The sequence below is a fragment of the Lampris incognitus genome, chromosome 2 (assembly GCF_029633865.1).
Source record: "Lampris incognitus isolate fLamInc1 chromosome 2, fLamInc1.hap2, whole genome shotgun sequence".
NCBI lineage: Eukaryota > Metazoa > Chordata > Actinopteri > Lampriformes > Lampridae > Lampris > Lampris incognitus.
The window spans coordinates 112756116-112777039 of record NC_079212.1 but is presented as its reverse complement, the minus strand read 5'-3'; the positions used below and the strand labels follow the sequence as shown (position 1 = coordinate 112777039).

General features: G+C 45.5%; 1 protein-coding gene across 1 annotated transcript; it reads right to left on the bottom strand.

Moving 5' to 3' along the window:
- Nucleotides 1–330: 330 nt before the first annotated feature.
- Nucleotides 331–3453, bottom strand: rps10 (ribosomal protein S10). Its single transcript, XM_056273415.1, has 6 exons — nucleotides 3422–3453; nucleotides 2754–2903; nucleotides 2307–2481; nucleotides 1162–1239; nucleotides 829–884; nucleotides 331–414 (listed from the first exon to the last, which is right to left on the bottom strand). Exons 2-6 carry the CDS (start codon nucleotides 2901–2903, stop codon nucleotides 373–375), a joined length of 501 nt encoding a protein of 166 aa, XP_056129390.1. The 5' UTR covers nucleotides 3422–3453; the 3' UTR covers nucleotides 331–372.
- Between the last annotated feature and the right edge of the window lie 17471 nt (nucleotides 3454–20924).

Genomic DNA, 20924 nt, shown 5'->3' with positions numbered 1-20924 from the left:
GGCTTGGGGCCTTTGTTGCCATTATTCCTGGTTTCTATGTTCCTGTCACTGTACTGCCCCGTCAAGTTGTAAAAAAAATTATAATGGATTGAATGAGTTTAATTTCACCTGCCCTGTTTCATCTTTTATTCACCATGTTCTCTATGAGGAGCTTATGTTGTGATATACATCTGTTCTCATTCCATGTCAGTTTCAATTGCTATGCTTACTGGCACAGACAAGGTCTATGATGCAATGGACAGGCATTTAAACAGTCCATTTTTATTTAATCTTCCAATGAACAATGCTGATATGTCCTCACACCTAACATACTGCCACAGAGACAAAGGAGTATTTTGAGATCTTTATTGTACAGAAAGTGAAAACAGAAATTTACTGAGGCTGCTGTCCTCTGCCACGCCCAAAGCCACCTCTCTGCAAGAGGAAAAAAAAAAGTTTCATACATACTTAGTTCTATATCATTAACAGTAAACATTCAATCTTTAAAAAAATATTCTCAAGCCTTGCCCCAAAACTGTAGTTATTTATATCACAAAGTGCAGGGTGACTGATATAAACAGCCTGTATTCCAAATCCTTTACAGAGTACTTGATACAATATGGAGGAACAAGTTCCTTTATCAGCATCCCACTGTGTTAAAACCAATATTCAGACACTATGAATGGCCAGCATGACTCCAAGGACTACTAATAAAAGGCAATTTTGGTAAACCCAAGTACAAATTGAGAAACTCTTTCCTCACTTTAACATTTGCCCTGCAAAGAAAATTGATCTTAAACATATCTCGAAAAATATGAAATAATTCCTCTAACTTTTAGTGGTACTTACAAACTGGAACTCTGTAGCTGCTCCAGCACCGGCCTCTGCTTTCTTGTCAGCACCAGCTAGAGGAAAATGGCATTAATGAGCACTCAAAAACATTGACAACTATACAAATGAGCTAGCAAAAACCCTTTTTCATAAAGCTCTAGCTGATTAACTCCAGTGCAGATTCAGAAATCCAGCCCTACATAGTGCCAAAAAAAAATAAGTTAACAGAGATCATCAATTAACCACAGTGTAAAAACTTTCCAGAACATCTTCAGTGAACTAATTTAAAGCCTGAAAGCAAGATGCAAGCTTAACACTAAAGGAAGAATGGCAGGTTGATTAAATACATACGGGGTGCTGCAGATCGCCTGTATGTGTCTCTGTCAGCCTCCCCACGGTTAAGACGGGCAGGTCTCTCCCCTTCCATTCCTTGAAGAAAAAGGCATCAAATGACAAAGAACATGGTTATTTTCTACCACAGGTGAGCAAAATATGGATTATTAAGCTTCGGTCAAAAATTAAAAACTATACACTGGTTTTTGGGTCATCAAACTAATGCGAAGGACCCCATACACACAAGTAAAAAAGGACCAACACGGGAGGGGGGAGAAAAAAAAAACACCCATGAGATTTCCTCGCAGTAGACAAAGCGCAATAAGTGATGGTAATACTTATAAATCACATGACACTATTATACACATTTACTGTTGGGCATTAAGAATATGGAAGCCAATGTAACCCTTGTTTAACCACTTTCATTGGCCTGGTACCCAATGTGTAAATCAACTGATGAAATTTACACTAGTGTTCATCCAAACAGAAAAAAAAAAGTTTCAAAGTAACGAAATGACAGGGTGAAGAATATATGGGTAAGTTGAATGCCTCTGTACATAAGTGCTAGTGCACATATCTGAGTCAGTGCCTGACAAGTGAGCTTTACAACAAGTACTGGTTCAGTCATGAAGAGTCAAAGCAGCAACAAGAACAAGTCAGTGCAATAACAAAATAAGGAAAAATATATTAGCATCTGACAATTTTAAGACAGCCTTAACTCTTCTTAGATAGGAGCTCAGCTATATTTCATTTGAGCTTTAAGATCTCAACAGTCAAAATGCATATTAGTTTGAGTGACTGGATTTAAAGGGCTTATATTTTAAATTACTTGCTATTTAGAAGTGTGGTCTTGATTAGTACGGTTCCCTTGTCAACTGTTTAAAACCTTGCAAATCAGCATTCTGACCGTTATGCTCTCTGGAATGTCTGTACTCAGCACATCTCCATCAACTGAATAGAAGGGACAACCACTACCTGTCATGGTCCCAAAGTTTCAAAGATAACTCATGTCACACTGGTTTGCCAACTTCCTCAAAAATACCAACATAACTCATAAAAAGCCATAATTCATTGCTCTTAAAAAGTTACATTTTGAAAAGTCTATAACAATGAACTATTGTTCAAATATTCATCATTACTTATTTGACACTCAGGCATCTTACCCTTTGGCCTAGGCCTTGCAGTCTCAGGACGGGTCTGGCGACGCAAGGTAGCGGGCACAATCTCAGGTGGGAGATGGAGAAAGTCGCGCAGGTACTGGATACCCTCATTGGTCAGGTACCAGTAAAAATGGCGCCAGGCAAATTGCTCCTTGACATACCCACAAGACTTCAGGGACTGGAAAAACAAGCACAGATGTATTTAGACTTGGAAAAACTACCAAGTAGGGAAACCCAGCCACCTTCTCACAACCACTGACTGTGGCCTGTCAGGCAGTTCCAAACTTCCCTTTCCACTGCAACAGCATCCCAAACTCCATCTACCAAATGAAGCCCTTAAGCAAACATGTCCAAACTGAGTAAGGATCTGCATTACAGAAAATGGCACGCGTGGCTCGTCTTCTTGTTGATAGTCTTGAACACAATGTTTAGCCAAATCTCTGTTCTCACCTGCATTGCTTTCATCACATGAAGGTTGGGCACATTCTTGTCGGTAAGCTCGGGATGCTTGGCCAGGTGGACATCTTTTTTGGCAACCATTACGCCCTCTTTAAAGAGGAGCTCATAAATTGCAATTCGATTTTTCTTGGGCATCAGCATCTACCAAAAGCAAAATCGAAATAAGTTGAGTCGCTTAAGAACACTGAAGTGCAGCTTACTGACCAAAAACTAGCTGTTAATAATCTCGCAACAGTCTTGCTAAGGGATTGCTTCCATTACGTTGTCGTGTTAGCTCCCTGGCTAGCCAATGTAACCTTACGTACAGATGGAGCCTGAGAAAACAGTTGGAGCCTTGTCAAATGTGCCTTGATAACCAGATAAGATGGCATGTATTACCGTTTGCCTCTCATAAATCCAACCGGGCATTTTTACATCGTATATACGAAACCCGACTACGCTTGGTTAAACATTGCAGTCTTTGAAGATAACGGAGGCTCCGCAGGCTTAACGCTGCGGAGTTTAACACACAGATCTCGCGTTATACACAACAGAGGACAAAAATACCCTAAATATTTTGTCTAGAACATCAACTCTTATCACATAATGCTGATTTTTATTTCCAATGACAAAAGATGTACAAGATATAATTAGATTGCTAAAACGGATAGTTCTTCTACCTTTCCACTTTGTAAGGGACCGGAGCCGGAAGGAAAGACTCTGGGTCAATCAGCCGGTTTTATCGCCGCGCACTCAGCTAGCTGAAGATACAGCGCTCCCTAATGGTGTGGAGGAAATAAGGAAATACGTGCTCACAACACATTAATTAGCAACACACAAACCGTTTCTTAGCGACAAAGGAAGCAACTCTCAACTCATCTTTTTTTATATACCTGAGTTAATTTTGCGTTCATTTTATGGTGTTACGTTGAACTTCTGTCGCTCGAGGGGTGCATTTTTTTAAAGATATCTGCTCTGGACCATCCCCCATCTGGCGCCTCGCCGCCCCTTTCAGCAGCGCCACAGCAGCGGCAGCACCACGATTGGCGACACAACGGAGCCAAGACCCTCGCCTTGGAAAATGATAACAAACCGATTGTAAAGAAGTCGGACACCAGTCTCGTTTTTTCTTGGTATGTTATGCTTGAATGCGCATATTCGTCATCGGTAGCCGATAGATGTGTGTCTCCATTTCTTAATTAGGACTAGAAACCGCTACATCTATTATTCTGTGATGAAGAGCTGCATGCACCTTCCAACCTATCTAAAATAGAAGCATTATATGTTTTTATAAGTTGAAACTAATTGGGTTTGCGTTTAAAAAAACAGAAAGAAAGAAATACCTGACTATGTTTTGGAGATATATTTGTTTTGTTCGTGGTTCTGCAGTTGTTTGGTGTTTGTGTAGGAAACGTGTGGCTAAAACAACTTGAACCGCTGCCAGACGGTCAGCCGAAGGACTTGTGCTCTTGCCCCGCAATTGCTAATGACACTCGGTGCGAATCGTCGATTTATAGCATGTTTAGTATGAAATAAGGACAGATATCCGGCAACTTTTGCTATGCACCTTATTCAGCGGTGGTTGGATTACTTGCAGGCAACAATTACTGCAGCAGATCGCTCTGAATGACTTGACCATACAGCTCGTCTCGAGGGAGTGCATTTGCAACACAAAAAAAGAAAAAAGATTTGTCAGTGATTCGTCGTTAGGTACCAGCTGGTTGGTGTCCCCTCTCAAGAGTTTCTCTTAAATGCTGACCTCCATGCAGACAGACTTGCTTCACAGAGAACTATCCAGGGTACTGAACTCTCTAAAATCACCTGGACAAGTCGGCCTGGGCCACTCTGCCTGCAGATTCAAGATTCAAATACTTTAAACATTGCAGTAGGACCAAGCATGACTTGCAACACTTCTTAAAACTCTTCCTGGTGCACAATATCGGCTTATTCATACACACTTACCAAGTACTTACACGTACTCTCAGCTCTCGTTTGTTTTTGTTTTATTTTATTCTGTTGTTGTTGTTGTTGTTGTTGTCGTCATTGTGTTGTCGATTTATTCAGCTCTTAAGTTTGAACATGTCGAAGCCTCTGCCTCCTTTGGTGTTTGCTGCAAAGAAATTGTGTCAGTTTTGATGATCAAATCCATTGATATATCTTAATCTGGCCTCAAGTGTTTGTAGGGAGGGTCCCAGTTTTATGATGGGAATGGATTTAGAGGAATATAAGGTGTTCTGTTGCCATCAAATGTATCATCTGAGCCCATCCAAAAACAAGTGGATGCCCAATTTGCCCAATACATGATACAACTAAGTGCCCTAAAATCCATTTAATCATTTCATGAAAAGTGCTTTGCCACGGGTTATTTGAAGCAACAGCGAGAGAGATGGCGCAAGAGAAGAGAGACAGACATGTGGGTGGGATTGTGTGTATCCTTGCACATATGTTAAACTGCCCTTAGCTGCGAGTGCCTAATTGGATTAATTCATGTGACAAATGAGGGCCACTCATTTGATTTTGGAGAACCCATTTCAAGTACTCTCCATTCAGTGGGGGAGATGACAGATGAGGAGTCATTGCTAATGTAATTAGTTAGGATACATCCCGGTCCATCACCCCCCCCCCCCCCAAACACACACACACACACACACACACTCTCTCTCTCTCTCTCTGTCTCTCTCTCCCCCCCAAATAAATGTGTATCTGACAATGTTATTCCCAGATGGGACAGATATCATTGTTTGAGGCAACTTTCACTTGTACTTACAAGCTTGGCATATCACATCTGGTGCTCACAATCCCTCTGCAACATTACAATGATAAAGGGAACACGTACCCATGAAAGTGGCTTCAGTCATTTTCTGAGCTTTTTACATATTGGGCAATTTGCACAAAGTTTCTACTGGTATCTGCAGCTGGTTGATGTCTTGGTATCATCTACGTGCATTTAAGCTCCACTAAACTACAGTGATATTTGATTCACCACTTATTTGGAGTTTGTCCTTGCTGTCCTGTAAATTATGTTACCAACTTGAATGATTTGATTTGATTTGATTTCGTGATAATCACACCCAGACAGCATACTGGATTCAGATATAAATACTTATAGCTGAGGTGATAATTTCCACCACTGAATGGAGGTGATTATCTGCAGGGCTCTAAGTGCCTCAGCCGTGTAGTGCTGGAGAGAGCAGGGTAACCAGAGCCCCCGGCAGGATCCTTACAGAGGATGATGGGAAAAAGACAGGCTGAACATCCTTAAAGGCCCTGGCTTTTCACTTTGCATCGGTTCTGCCCAGCTGTCATGAGGGAGGTATGGTTATGAAAATCATCATCATCGGCAATCACTTGGGGTCGAGTATGACCATGCTCCCTCTGGGTCCCTCTGGGTCCTCAGGTGGGCGTACAGGCCGATTCTGGAGCCACATAATGAGGAGGACGCCTGCATGTGACAGCTTTTGATGTAGAGAGGCTGATGCACCTGCAGCCACCACATGGTCCTTGGCAGGGGGTGGCCAGAGTCTAATAGCATGGAGAAACAAGATGATTGGGGACTACCCTCTGTTGCAGCTTTCATCCAACTTCACTGCCATTGTGACCTGGAGACATATTCCGCCAGTTCTGCTGTTGAAGTCTTTGTTGGATTGCACTTAGTCTTGACCAATCTGCCTTATATGACCCTACCAGGAGCCAAGCTCCGGACGGCATAGCTCTTGGGATCATTAGTGCATGCAAGCTTCTCCACCATGGCAAGGTGGCGATCCAGAAGAAGATTATGAAAGTTATGAAAGGTTATGAAAATAGGTAGGGCTTAACTAACAGAATCAGTACTATCTCCAGGTGTATATTCTTTGTATGCTTATTTTGACTCTTACTTTGACTCAGTGCAACAGAATAATTAAATCCTATCTGACTGATTGGTGGCCTAGTGCAATATTACCAGAACTGCAAAACTGTTGTTGTTGTTGTTGTCTTGTGTTTGTGTTTGTGTATGTGCATTTCCATGTGTGAGAGGAGTGTTTATTCTTTCCTTTCAAGAGAGGACATTGGCTTTTATTGTTTTCCATTCCACTTGTCAACCGTTTCCTAAGTATAACATCATAACTCAAACAAGGTCTAGATCCTGCTGATGGGACCATAAAGCAAGGATGTTTTTAAGGAACAATCACAAATCTGCCTCTGTTGTTGTTTTGAAGATGATTTACAAATCAATCAGACCGGGGCAAAAGCCATTTCTTCAGTTTTCTTTGACGTTTAGCCTGTTTCCTTTTCTTTATTAATTTGTTTGCTTATCTTCTCAGTCGGTGATCATAGCGGCTATATGGCCAAGCCCACCTAAGGATGACTCCCAGTTAGGAGAATCCTGCTGGGAAGTGGTGATGGAGGGCCGAGCCAGTCCAGACACGAAGCCTAGCCGTGCACAGCAGTTATTAAACACTTCACCCAGTGGGCCGTTCAGGTCCCTGGCAGATGGCAAATACCTTTGTGGATATGGCAGAAATCAGATGCTGCATATCAGGGATTTCATTACTGAATTCTACATTGGTTACTGCAAAAAGGTTAGGTATTACAGTGACTCAGCCGATATACGATGCTAAATTCAAAAAGCTAATATTTTGTAAATGCAGATCTGGGGATTGACTTATGCAGTCGAACTCACTTGAGTTGAACTCTGATAACTGGAGTACTCCAACAGCTCAAGGGTCTTTATAAAGTCCCAGAACTTTATTAATGATGTTTTTTATATCTAGCCAAGCTTGTATAAGTCGAGGTTGGATTAGTCGAGAACCCTCTTACCTACATCACTCCCACCAGTCCAAAGCTGTATTTCAACACTATTTAACTCAATTTAGTGATGCATAACTTGACTCAGAGTTCACAGTCAATCATAAGGAATGTGCCTGTGACTTGTTCCTGGCAGGCATTTGTCTGAAGCAAGGCATTTATTTGTCTGTGTATGCAGCTTTCCACTTCCATAGCTCCATTTGCAAAAATGTGATCCCTCTAGTAGTGTTTAGGGTGATTATATTATATATTAGATGAACTGAGATGTTTTTATTCATGAGCGGTCATAATAAAGTAGGCCTTTCTTGATTTCATTTTCTGTCAAGAAATGAGCTTTAACCTAATGTGACTGATGTCCTGTGAATGCTGTCATTCATCCAGGTCATGGTTATCCAAAGGAATTGAATCAAGTGCAACTGGACTTGGTATATATCAATGAAGACGTTTCGCCTCTCATTCAAGAGGCTTCATCAGTTCGTGCCTTTCTGACTAGACCAACCTAGTCTGACTGGCTGGTGAGGAAACTCAGATATTTATCCTCTTTGGAGTCGTTATCAGAGCTAACGATGTCCATGGCTCTTTGTGTTCCGATGTGTAGTAACGCCCGCCGTTATCAGAGGTATTGATATGCGTGGCTCTTTGTGATCCGATGTTAAGCAGCGACGGTTGTTGGGGGTGTTAGTTTCAACTTTGTTAGTGCTCCATTCAGTGGTCATGAGTCGTTGGAGCCGTTAGTGACCGACTGTTGTTCTTGGAGGCTAAGCTTCTTGAGTCTCCTGGGTAGAGATGAGATGATATCCAAAACTCCATTGACTTTGTGAACAAGGTCCAAGGCATAAAACTGAAACCGAATGAAACCATGGTATCCTACGACGTGACCTCGTTATTCACCTGCATCCCAACCATGGAGGCTTTGGAAACTGTGAGGCAACGTTTGCTACGAGACGACACCCTCCACGACAGGACCAACCTCAGCCCAGACCAGCGTTGCCAACTACTGGACCTTTGCCTGAACACTACATATCTCCAATTCAGGGGCCAGTTTTACAGACAGAAACACGGCTGTGCAATGGGCTCACCAGTATCGCCCATTGTAGCCAACTTATATATGGAAGAGGTAGAACACAGGGCCCTGAACTCCTTCAGAGGAACACCTCCGAGCCACTGGTTCAGATATGTGGACGATACATGGGTCAAAATCCAAACACGAGGTGCAAGCGTTTACCAAACACATCAACTCAGTGGACAAGAACATTAAGTTCACAAGGGAAGACGTAAAGAACAACAGTTTGCCCTTCTTGGACTGTGACATCCACATTGGGGAAGACAGGAGCCTCCACATTGGGGTTTACAGGAAACCTACACACACAGACCAATATCACTTTTCGACTCACACCACCCGCTGGAACACAAACTGAGCGTCATCAGAACTTTGCAACACAGAGCTGACAATGTGCCCAGCAGCACTCAGGCCCAATGAGAAGAACACAAACACCTGAGGGGAGCTTTAAAAACCTGCGGCTACCCCAGTTGGACCTTTGTGAAAACTGCAACACATTCCAAAAAGACCAACCGGGTGAGCGATGAGGAGAAAAGGAACAGAAGGTATAGCACAGTCATCCCATCCCATATGTTTCTGAGGGCTCCGAGAAACTCAGGAGAATTTTCAACAAACACCGTATCCCGGTATTCTTCAAACCCAGCAACACACTCCGACAAAGACTGGTTCATCCCAAAGACAGTGTACCACACACCCAAAAAAGCAATCTGGTGTATGCTGTACAATGCAATGAGGATTGCACTGACCTATACATAGGAGAAACCAAACAACCACTACACAAACGGATGGCCCAACACAGAAGGCCAAACTCCTCAGGACAAGACTCAGCAGTTTATCTACACCTAAAGGAGAAGACACACTCCTTCGAGGACAGCAACGTACACATTTTGGACAGGGAAGATAGATGGTTTGAAAGAGGGGTGAAGGAAGCCATCTATGTGAACCTGGAAAAACCATCCCTCAACAGAGGAGGAGGTCTGCGACACCAACTATCAGCCACTTACAATGCCGTCCTTTCATCTCTACCCAGGAGACTCAAGAAGCCTAGCCTCCAAGAACAACAGTCGGTCACTAACGGCTCCAACGACTCATGACCACTGATTGGAGCACTAACGAAGTCGAAACTAACACCCCCAACAACCGTCGCTGCTTAACATCGGATCACAAAGAGCCACGCATATCAATACCTCTGATAACGACGGGCGTTACTACACATCGGAACACAAAGAGCCATGGACATCGTTAGCTCTGATAACGACTCCAAAGAGGATAAATATCTGAGTTTCATCACCAGCCAGTCAGACTAGCTTGGTCTAGTCAGAAAGGCACGAACTGATGAAGCCTCTTGGATGAGAGGCGAAACGTCTTCATGGATATATACCAAGTCCAGTTGCACTAGATTCAATTCCTTTGGATAATGTGACTGATGGCTTTGGCCTAACATGACAGTTCACCTTACATGCATGCTGGTCACTTAAAACTTAATAAAAATAGCAAGAGAGGCCATGCATAAAAACAAAATCCACATGTCTTTACTAATTTTTATTGATTTAAGAAGAGAACCCTACAGAGTAGGACAGATATTTAGGGCAGGCTTAGCTCAGTGTCATCATCAGCTCTCAATTTGGCAAACACCAAGATAAAACTGGTCTTGGCGAAGCTGCATCATGTGAGACAGACTAATGTAGAGAACCATGACAGCTGCAGCCTTCAGGAGATTTTGCCTCCATCTCCCAGGCATTGTCGTCTCGGTATAGGAACCCTTCCCTATAACGCAAGAGGGACAGGATTAGGCTATTAGAAGGTGGTTTCAGGTTTTTTTGCTGCTCCTCAGCGGTGCAGTGCATCTCAGATTTATAGTGCCACTGAAGTGCTCCAGAGCCAAAGGAAAATATTATAGGAAAGTGTAGGAAAAAGTGTTTTGTGTTACCATGGCAACAGGGTTTGGTAAGGAGGGGGGTCTTCATAGATTGCGCAAGTGTGTGTGTGTGTGTGTGTGTGTGCATGTGTGTGTTTGTATGTAGATGGTACATTGTATGTATGTGTAATTTGCATGTTAACCATTGGTGCTGTAGTATGGTTTTTATGCACAGTCATTTTTTTTTCCAGTGTGTGTGTGTGTGTGTGTGTGTGTGTGTGTGTGTGTGCACGTGCATGTTGCGTGTTGCGCATTTGACATAAAAACCCAATTATATTCGATTAGGGTATGCAGCTGTATCAATCATAACTTTCGTTACATTTTTTTCTTTTCAGGTTGCAGCTAAAGTGATAGTCTAGGCTTTGATGACTGCGCTAAATATGTATAGCTAGCTAGCTAGCTGTCTGCATCATTGATGGCATTTTCTCTCAGTGGGATACAGCAGCCGTGTCCAGATAAGCACTCATTCATGGGAATATCAGTGAAGGCCTGTATTTAGTAGCTGTATGGATGTGCGCACACGTTTGTGCTTGTGTACGTATACGTGTGTCTCCTTCCTGTTTGCAGCTATTCTTTTGAATGAGTCGATTCGCCTACTTCCTATTAGCACCAGGGATGCCTGTCTATACTTAACATTCCTCCACCCAGGGCTGTGGGTGTATTTGAACTGAGCCGTTGGTTTTTATAAATACTCTGTGCACACTACCAGCTTTTTTCCGGGCTTGTACCAATGAATGAATGAATAAATAAATAAATAAATAAATAAATAAATAAATAAGTCGATAAGTAAATAAATAAAGATTTTATTTATTAAAAACGAAACTCAGCTGAAGGGCACAGTGGAGCTTCATGTTCGTTCTGAGGTATTGACTGAATTTTCTAACCTTAGAGGATGGTGGAATGGCTCTGCACAGAATGCTAAATAGTACTCCACACTCTTGCATACAAATTTTAATGTGAATGTGACCAGCACCTGCAAGATTTTCCTTTGCTTTCTCTGGTCACAGTCAACAGCAGCCCTCGCTTAAAAGAGTTCTGACTGCGAAGCATTCATTATACTGTATATATATATATGACTTAGGTCAACTCTCTCAGCCCAAAGAAAAGAAATGGGAAATGAAACTGAGATGTGAAGGCATCAAAATATCGTGTTCCAGTCATAAAATAACCCTTGCAAAATACTGCGATCAATTATATACCACTTTTAAAAGTACTTGGGGAAACATGGGCACTGTAAAAAAAAATAAAAAAGAAAGAAAGAAGGCAAAAGATAGAACAACTAATTTAAAGAGTCGATTTTCAGTACTACTGAGTGACCAGGCCCGCCACGCCTTCATTTCAACTGCCTGCACTGTGGTCTTAAATTACATCTGGCAATAATGGGACGTAACAGCGAGGTCAAATGGAGTGAGCCCCACAGGGAGCAGATGACATGGATAAAACACAGATGGCACATACCGGGCAGTCCGTCTATGCGGGGAGACGACTGCCTTTGTTTTTCGTGAATCTGAGGCCTTCGAGGAGTTTCGAAGAGTGATCCACTGATGCATTCGTCCCCTTCTGCAGTCCCATCCTCCGAAGGGAGGCTGTGTGTCTGAGGTAACTGTTAAAAGGATCGTTAGAAAGAGGCTGCTATGTTCTTGTCTGCGGGGTACTTGTGTGATGGCTGGGAGGTATTCCTCCCCCACTGAGGCGTCTCTGTTCATTGTCCGGGGGGGCTGAGTTGAAATGCTCCCTGCAGATACACACCCGGTCACCGCTGACTCCTGTTGCTCCCTGCAGCGCACGCCCAACTGTGGAAACCAGTGTTGTACACTTGCATGGAGATGAGTTTTTTAAAGAATGTAATGTCTATATGTTATTTTCTACCCTCATTATGTGTTAATTCCTATGTAGTTAATCATATGCTTTCATATATCGTTTTCTTTGTTCATTTGTAGAACTTGTTACCAGGGGTTAAAGTGGGATTTGGTAAGTGGGGGATCTCTGAAATCAGGAAATTAACCCTACGAGCACATGCACACACACACCCACTACATGCTCAATAAATCACTGGCTGAATGTTCAATTTAAAAATTGAAATGCATTTTAATCAGTCTTTTGTATTAGTTGAAAGTGCCACAACTAGCCAGCAACGTCAGCTACTAGCTAGCAACGTTACCGGGTGGAAGATAGCTAGTTAGCTAGAACGTTACGTTCGCTAACGTTAGTTGCTTGAATGAAAACCACAGCAGAGCTAGACAAAACTATTGGAAATACTATTGGAAATACACTGAAGATACTCACTCTTTATGCCCCCCAATCCAAGATAATAGCGCAGGTAGCAGGTTGACGCTCTCTCGAGTCTTGTCTGCCTGGTGCGGTGAACTGACTCACCCGTGAGTGTGAAGCCAGTCTCCTTTGATGTCAAGTCTGGTGAAGCCAGACAGCAGGCAGGTGCGGGTCACGTGAGGACGCGATATCGTTCAAACTTTTAGAAAAAGTAAAGTAGTATAAAAATAGAAGAACGACTTTATTTGCGATTTATTTTGTAATGCTTGTGAATTGGCTGCATCATGTTTTTTGTTTTAAAATTTACTGTGACAAAAAGGTTGAAATTACTCCTGTCTACAGAGTGCCGGATCTCAGCTCCGGTTGACTTGGGGGAGGAGGGGAAGTGCCGCTGTCGGGATCCGGGTAGCTCCGGCCCACTTTAATCACTGCTTGTTACTAATTGTAATGATTAGTAATTTTTAATTTCTTTTTAAACATTTATCAACACAGTGCAGTTTATAGGTCTGTCTCGGGTCGATCCAAAGTGACACATTGGGGTCTTATGTTCAGCATTTAGTCAGCTCCCACATCAGAAGATCTGTATTGATTTTTTTAGACTGCACCGCTGACCCCATATCTTTCTCCTTTATCTTTCAAGAGGCTGACTCATCTTTGTGATCCATGCATTTCTATTTCTCCTGGACTAATTCTTTATCCCTACCACACTCAAAAGTCTATACCCAAAGTCCCTGACTGATGCAGAAGGCAGCAGCTAGAATATTAACTGGGGCTGAAATCCCACTGCCCCTATTCTGGTATCGTTTTACTTGTTGTTTCGGGGTTGACGTGAAGATTTTGCTGATCATTTATACACCCCCAATAGGTTTGTCCCCCAATTGTATCTCTGACCCCTTTGTCCTTAATAAGTCAGAGCTTAAAGCTACAATATGTAAGATTATTTTGTCCGAAATTCGCTTCAAAACATATCTTAACATGAACACACTGACTCACAGTCCACCGTGACTGAGTTTCATAGACCAGAGCAGCCGCAGGAGCGCAGATACGTTCTGGTATGAACGTCACGGCGAGCTTGCCTTTCTAACCAATCAGAGAAGCTCAAATTGAAATGGGGCGGACCTCCTCGATGTCAATCAACTTTGTGTCCGCAATCGACATGCATGCTTTGCAGCTCTCGGGTGAAGCCCCGTTTTCTGTGAGTTTGTCTCCCCTGACCAAGTGAAAACAGCGACCTACATTACCTGTAACTTATGGGCTGTAAGAAGTAAAACTACTTCACATTAGCTATGGGTCTCGTTCATGAAATTATGGGGTGAACAAATCTGTTCTTGCACACTTGTGGAGTTCGTCTCATAGAAAAGATGTGGAGCCTGGGTAAGCCCTGAATCTCTACACCACCAGTTCATGAACGAGCTACAGTGTTGGTGTAACTAAAAGAATATTTTTTTACATATAGAGACTGTCAACAACAATACCGATTTTGCCTTTTACAATGGGCAAATATATGCATGCATATGAACCTGGTTTCGAGGGAGAGGTTACATGAGGGAAGGAGGAAGCAGAGAGGGGGGGATTTGTTGTTGTTGTCTTTTCAAGATATAGCGCACTCTTGCTCATTTCTCCTAAATTAAATATTGTAGCTTTAATATTATATCACGTGGTAGAGGTCATCTGAGGATTTATAAGTGTAGCTTTAAAGACAGACTATGAACTATTTTCACCTTAATCCATTTTACAATAATTTCATCAGGTGTCAAGATATGGTGGAAGTACGAATCTTCCAATCTATTTGCCACTTTCACTTTTGTTGTAATCGTTGTAGTTCAGGCTTGCAGAATGAGTTTTGTCATTTAAATCACCTCCTCAGATCATTTTTCTCTATATAATAACGTTCGTTTGTTTTTGTTTGGTTTTTTGTTTTTTTTTGTTTTGCTGGATTTGCCTTTCCTCTCCTAGACTAAAGGGCACCTTTCAAGTTATGTGACAAGGGGAGAACTGTTAGCTTTTTAGACTCCACCTTCTTTAGCAGCTAATTATTAATAGCCTTTTGTTTCTTCTGAAGGACGTGTCAAAGTGTAGTCTCTGTTTAGGTGTGTGGTTTATATCTGTGTCCTTGTACGTACGAGCCCATATGTATCTTTGGATCTGTGTGTGCATTGGTATGCATTCATTTCTTGGTATGTGTGCTTATCTGTGTGTGTGTGTGTGTGTGTGGGTGCCTGTGTGGAGGAGTGGTGGACCTTGGCATGTGTCACATTTACGGCTGTACAGCTCTGCTCCTTAACACGTTGTCTTTGTGGCTGTTCTCCAAATGCCTATCAGAAATTGTTCAGAGTGACGCTACCTACCTACCTACTGGGACCTAGCGGCCACAGAGAAGAAGAACCCTTCCCCTGACCCAGGTTGAGTAGCTGCATTCATCTAAAATGACACAGTTTAATGTTTACTTTTAGATGGTTTGTGGAGAGTTGTGTACAGCCGCTGTAGCATTTCAGCACCAGTCATCCCCGATAATTGTCTCATGCGTCTGTTATACGTGGCAAATTCAGCTAGGGTGTTTATCGTTATTTCATGGATTGGTTTTTAAAATGGTCACAGCCATAAGAAGCTGATAGTACTTGGTGAATTAAAGCTATTCCGATTTTCATGAATGGGGGTTTTATTATTACATTTTAAATTTGACGTGACTTCTCGCCACAGCTTTTCATTTTATCAAGTTGGCTTTATAAGCAGGACCCTGGCCCTGAATACTTCTCCGTTATGTTCGTTATTGTGAACATAACCACTGCTGTAAGTCAGTTCCAGTCATGTTATTTTGACTCTGATGTTGATTCTCTGAGGTTTGCCGAGCTGTGTTTTGTGTGAATTATTGGCCTCAAAACTAACAACCCGAGTAGCTTATCCTTAATGATATGTCGTGTCCAGTATTAGACATTGATTTTACCAAATTAAGGCTTGGCTACTTTAAAGTGAAAGTAGACAACTTTTCACCCCCCCCAACGTTTCCAAGCGGTATTGTTTGCGTCGCTGTCTCAAAGACAGTCCGCTGTCACACACGCTATCGATTTCAGCTTTCCTCAGAGCCTAGCAACTCACAACAACACAGGACACACGTGCACTTGTTTACACATTTCCACGAAGAAGCATGTTCACCAAGGAGGTAAAATGAAATTGTCATAATTTTATATTGAATCTGGGAACTACTGGCAGTTGTAACAATGTGCATTGCATAATAACAACATACTTACGTTTAAAGTTTACCTAATTTTACCTGAAGGCATCTTGAAATATTCAACCATCTGCCTGCTTATCAACGCCTTGATCATAACAGAATATATTATCTTTCACTGTTCACTTTAGGAAGGCCACCGCAAGAAAACATGTGGATTTTTTCTGGCTGTTAGCAACATGGCTAATGCTTGCTTCTGTAAACTACTAATAAGACACTAATCCCCAGCTAACGGGTCTGACCATTCTTGCACGGTGCGGGATTCGATACGAGGTGTACTGCACCACAAAGCGACATCACTAACCGCTCGGCTAAAGGCTCAGACCCGTTAGCTGGGGACTAATGTGTCTTATTAGTAGTTTACACTAACACTAACAGCCAGAAACAAACATGTTTGTGCATTCCTTGTAGCTCCTAGCTCATTTTCTGTCTGTTAGTCTTAGCTAGCGGTAGCATTAGCAACATGGCTAATTGCTAGCAGCCTGGTTAATTGTCCAAAGCAAGAAACAACGATAAGAATCCCAATCTGAACTAGAAACCCCGATCTCAGTGCGATGATAAAGGCAGAGTAAAACATCCGGTAATATTTAATATGTAGGCAGGATGTGTTAGTTACTGATCAAGTAGAATAATAATGCCAACTTAATGTCAGCCTGGACCCTCTCAAGTCCCGGAGCTCTCTCTATTGAGTGAATGCCCGTCCGAGGTTCAGTCTTGTTTTATCTCGTCTTATAGCACGCTCCCTCTTTGCCTCCGCCGTCAACTGGGTTCTTTTTCTTTTGTCGGGTAGAATTTCCACAATTACTTCGCTTGTTCCACCGTCCGCCATTGTCTAGCCCGCTACTGCCGTAAATCAGTTTGTCGGGAAAAATCGTGCCCGGTTGCAGACAGAATGGCATAGTGAAAGCGAGGCTCATAGTGAACCAATCTAAACGCTGATGGTGTGGCAGGAATGAGGAAAAACACATGAGACCAAGGCGAGTTTGATGTTTATTCCTCAACTCCAAAAACCAACTGCAGCAGGACCAACCCTGCCCCGGCGAGCCCGGGAACGTAAACCACGCCCCCAGCTCACAGTCCTGCTGGGTGAGAGGCATAGCCCCTAGTGTCCGCCACACAGCCCCCCCCCCCCGAACACCCAGAAGGGACTCCTGGAAAGAAACTTAGTGTCTCACTGGAGGCTTAAGCAGCCTGCCATAACGGCTGCGCCGTCCCTCAGCCGAAACAGTAGGTGAAACACAGTCCAAAGCCGGCTGAGAAGCAGAACGCTGAACCCGTGAAGACACTGCCGGGGTCCTGGAAGGAGGACGACCCCGACGGGGAACCTGGGCCGGAAACACAACTTCGCCTGCCACCCTGTGCGCCGGTTTAAGCCTATCAAGCGTGACACGCTCCCTACGCCCACCCATATCTAGCACAAAACCCTTAGGACCCGTCTCAAGAACCCGAAATGGACCATCGTATGGGGGTTGGAGGGGTGAGCGGTGAGCATCATGCCGTACAAAAACAAAACGAGCCGACATGAGCTCCGCAGGCACGAACGACCGCGGAAAACAGTGGTGAACGGGGCCTGAAACCCGAGTGCTGTCAGATAAAAAAGGATAAACGGCCGGACGGGGTCGAGGAGCGGAACTCCCAGGCAAAAATTCCCCAGGGACGCGGAGTGGCTGACCGAGCACCAGCTCAGCGGGTGACGCGTCGAGGTCCTCCTTAGGAGCCGAACGCAACCCGAGCATAACCCAAGGTAAACGATCCACCCAGTTACCATCCGAGAGCGCAGCACGCAGCGCTGCCTTGAGCGACCAGTGAAAACGTTCACACAACCCGTTAGCCTGAGGGTGATACGCGGTAGTGCGGTGTAACTGCACACCCAAGGATCGCGCAAGTGCCGACCAGAGCTCTGACACGAACTGGGGGCCCCTGTCTGAGGTGATATCTGACGGAGTGCCGAAACGGGCGACCCAGCAGGAAAGAAAAGCGCGTGCAACATCCGAGGATGTTGTGGAGGATAGAGGGACAGCCTCTGGCCACCTGGTGGTCCGATCTACCATTGTGAGCAGGTGCGTAAAACCCTGTGAAGAAGGTAGAGGGCCCACCAGGTCCACATGCACGTGGTCGAAACGTCTGGCCGGGATCGGAAACGGCTCGAGGGGCGATTTAGGGTGCTGGTGGACCTTAGCGCGCTGGCACGCTACACATGCAGCTGCTCACCCCTTGACGTCCTTCCGGAGGCCAGGCCAGACGAACTTGGAACCGACCAACTTCACCGATGCCCGAACTCCAGGGTGCGAGAGGGAGTGAATCGAATCGAAAACTCGACGGCGCCAGGCCACTGGAACAACGGGGCGGGGACGGCCGGTGGAGACATCGCAGAGGAGGGCAGGACTGCCTTCCTGCATCACAGCGTCCTCTAGCTTGAGACCGGTACGCGTTGACCTAAGGGCAAGGACGTCCGGGTCACTGGGCTGGTCGGCAGCCATAGCGGAGAAATCCACACCGAGGTGCACAGGACACACAAGCACACGCGACAGACAATCAGCAACAGGGTTGGACTTCCCGGCCACATGCTGAATGTCCGTTGTGAACTCGGAGATCGCCGCTAGGTGGCGCTGTTGACGAGCAGACCACGGCTCAGTCACCTTGGACATGGCAAAAGTCAGCGGCTTATGATCCACATAAGCCGTGAATGGGCGACCCTCCAGCAGGAAGCGGAAATGCCGGGTTGCAAGGTGCAGTGCCAGCAACTCCCGGTCAAAAACGCTGTACTTGCGCTCGCTATCTCGCAGTTTGCGGCTAACAAATGCGAGTGGCTGCCACGCATTCGCCACACGCTGTTCAACCACAGCCCCCACGGCTATGTCAGACGCATCCGTTGTTAAAGCTATGGACGCCGTGGGTGTGGGATGGGCGAGGAGGGCAGCGTTAGCCAGGGCGCACTTAGCTCCGTCAAAGGCCTGGGCCTGTTCGGGAGTCCAGTCGACAGGGTCGTTAGCCTTCTTAAGCCGCAGGGCTTCGTAAAGTGGCTGAAGGAGGTGGGCAGCGCGAGGGAGGAAACGGTTATAGAAATTCACCATTCCCAAGAATTCCTGCAATGCCTTAACAGAGACCGGGCGGGGAAATTCCGCCACCGCTTGCACCTTAGAAGGCAACGGGACCGCGCCTTGCGGCGAAATGCGGTGACCCAAGAAGTGAATCACCGGCAGTCCAAACTGACACTTGGCCGGGTTGACTATCAGGCCGTGTTCGTCCAGACGACGGAAAACCTGTTTCAGGTGCGCCAGGTGCTCGTCAGCTGACGGACTGGCCACTAATATGTCGTCGAGATAAACGAACACGAAATCAAGGTCACAAAACACCGAGTCCATCAGCCTCCGAAAGGTTTGCGCTGCCCCCTTCAAGCCAAAAGGCATGCACATGAATTCGAAAAGCCCAAACGGAGTGATCACTGCGGTCTTGGGCACGTCCTCTGCGCGCACGGGAACCTGATGATAGCCGCGCACCAGGTCCACCTTAGAGAAAATAGTGGTACCTGCCAGGCGTATGGAAAAGTCCTGTATGTGTGGGATGGGATAGCGGTCATTGGCGGTGACGTTGTTCAGGCGGCGAAAATCGCCGCAAGGCCGCCACGACCCATCCGCCTTGGGCACCATGTGAAGCGGCGAGGCCCACGGGCTGTTGGAACGCCTCACTATACCCAGACGCTCCATGATGGCGAACTCCTCCTTAGCTATAGCCAATTTTACCGCGTCGAGGCGCCGCGCGCGCGCAAAAACTGGCAGTCCCAGAGTGGGAATGAAATGTTCTACCCCGTGTTTAGTAACCGCGGTGGAAAAGGCAGGCGTAGTCACCGATGGAAAATCCGCCAGCAAGCGCTGAAAAACATCCCCTAATGCTAAAAAGTTAGCGTGTGTTAACGGCCCGGCTCCCCTTGTCTCGCACGGAACAGTGGCGAAAGACACAGCATCAATTAAACGGCGGTTTGCAACATCAACCAGCAGACCATTAGCACACAGAAAATCCGCGCCGATAATAGGAACAGTAATGGCGGCCACTACAAAGTCCCACTCAAAATGGCGCCCGTGGAAGCAAACAGTCACCAACTTGTGCCAAACGTTGCAATGGACGAACCGTTAGCTGCACTTAACTGTGGGCCGCCGCCTTCGGCCGACCTGTCTGTCTTAGCAGGAGGGAGTAGGCTCTTTTGCGAGCCTGAGTCCACCAGAAACCGTCTTCCTGACATCGTGTCCTTAATGAAGAGCAGCTCACTACGTCCGCCAGCGCCCACAGCTGCTACTGAGCGCTGGCCCTGGAGTTTCCCGCCGTCTCAAACGTGCACGGAGGGACGCAGCGCCTCGCCTTGCCGCCGAACCGCTGGTGGAAGAAACAGAGTCCTCTCCCGCGCCGTCTCCGGGCAGTCACTCCAGCCACCACTGCCGGGTCCGCGTCCTCCGACGTCGGCTGCAGAGGCTCCGATGCCACACTCTGCACAGAGAACCGTCTGGTAGCCAGCAGGACCCGATCGGCCTCCTCAGCCAAACCTCGGCAGTCACCAGCGGCCAGACACGGGGAGTTAGCCAAAGCCGCGCTCACAGGAGACGGGAGCTGGCGCAAGAAAACGTGCGGGAAAAGGAACCCACCTTCGTCCGAGCCTAGCAGCGACAGCATATTGTCCATGAGATCCACAGCCGTCCCGTCGCCGAAGCCGGGTAGGGAAAGGATTCTATCTGCCCTCTCTGCGGCAGATAGGCTGTACCTCCGGAGCAGAAGATGTTTGAGGGCGACGTATTTATCGTGTTGCGGAGGGGCGCGCAACAGCTGCATGGCCCGGCGTTGTAACAATAGGAACTATTGTTAGGAACCATTGTTTAGTTCCTTGTTTACACAGGGGTCGTTTAGGTTGTTGCACCTGGAATAACGGAC

Bases quoted from the DNA above. Each gene is read 5' to 3' on its own strand.
- rps10 (XM_056273415.1), bottom strand. From the start codon at position 2,903: ATGCTGATGCCCAAGAAAAATCGAATTGCAATTTATGAGCTCCTCTTT. The intron at 1,240-2,306 runs GTAAGATGCCTG...TTTTTCTTCAAG, and splicing joins TGCAAGGCCTAGGCCAAAGG to GAATGGAAGGGGAGAGACCT. The intron at 415-828 runs GTAAGTACCACT...TTCCTCTTGCAG, and splicing joins CAGCTACAGAGTTCCAGTTT to AGAGGTGGCTTTGGGCGTGG.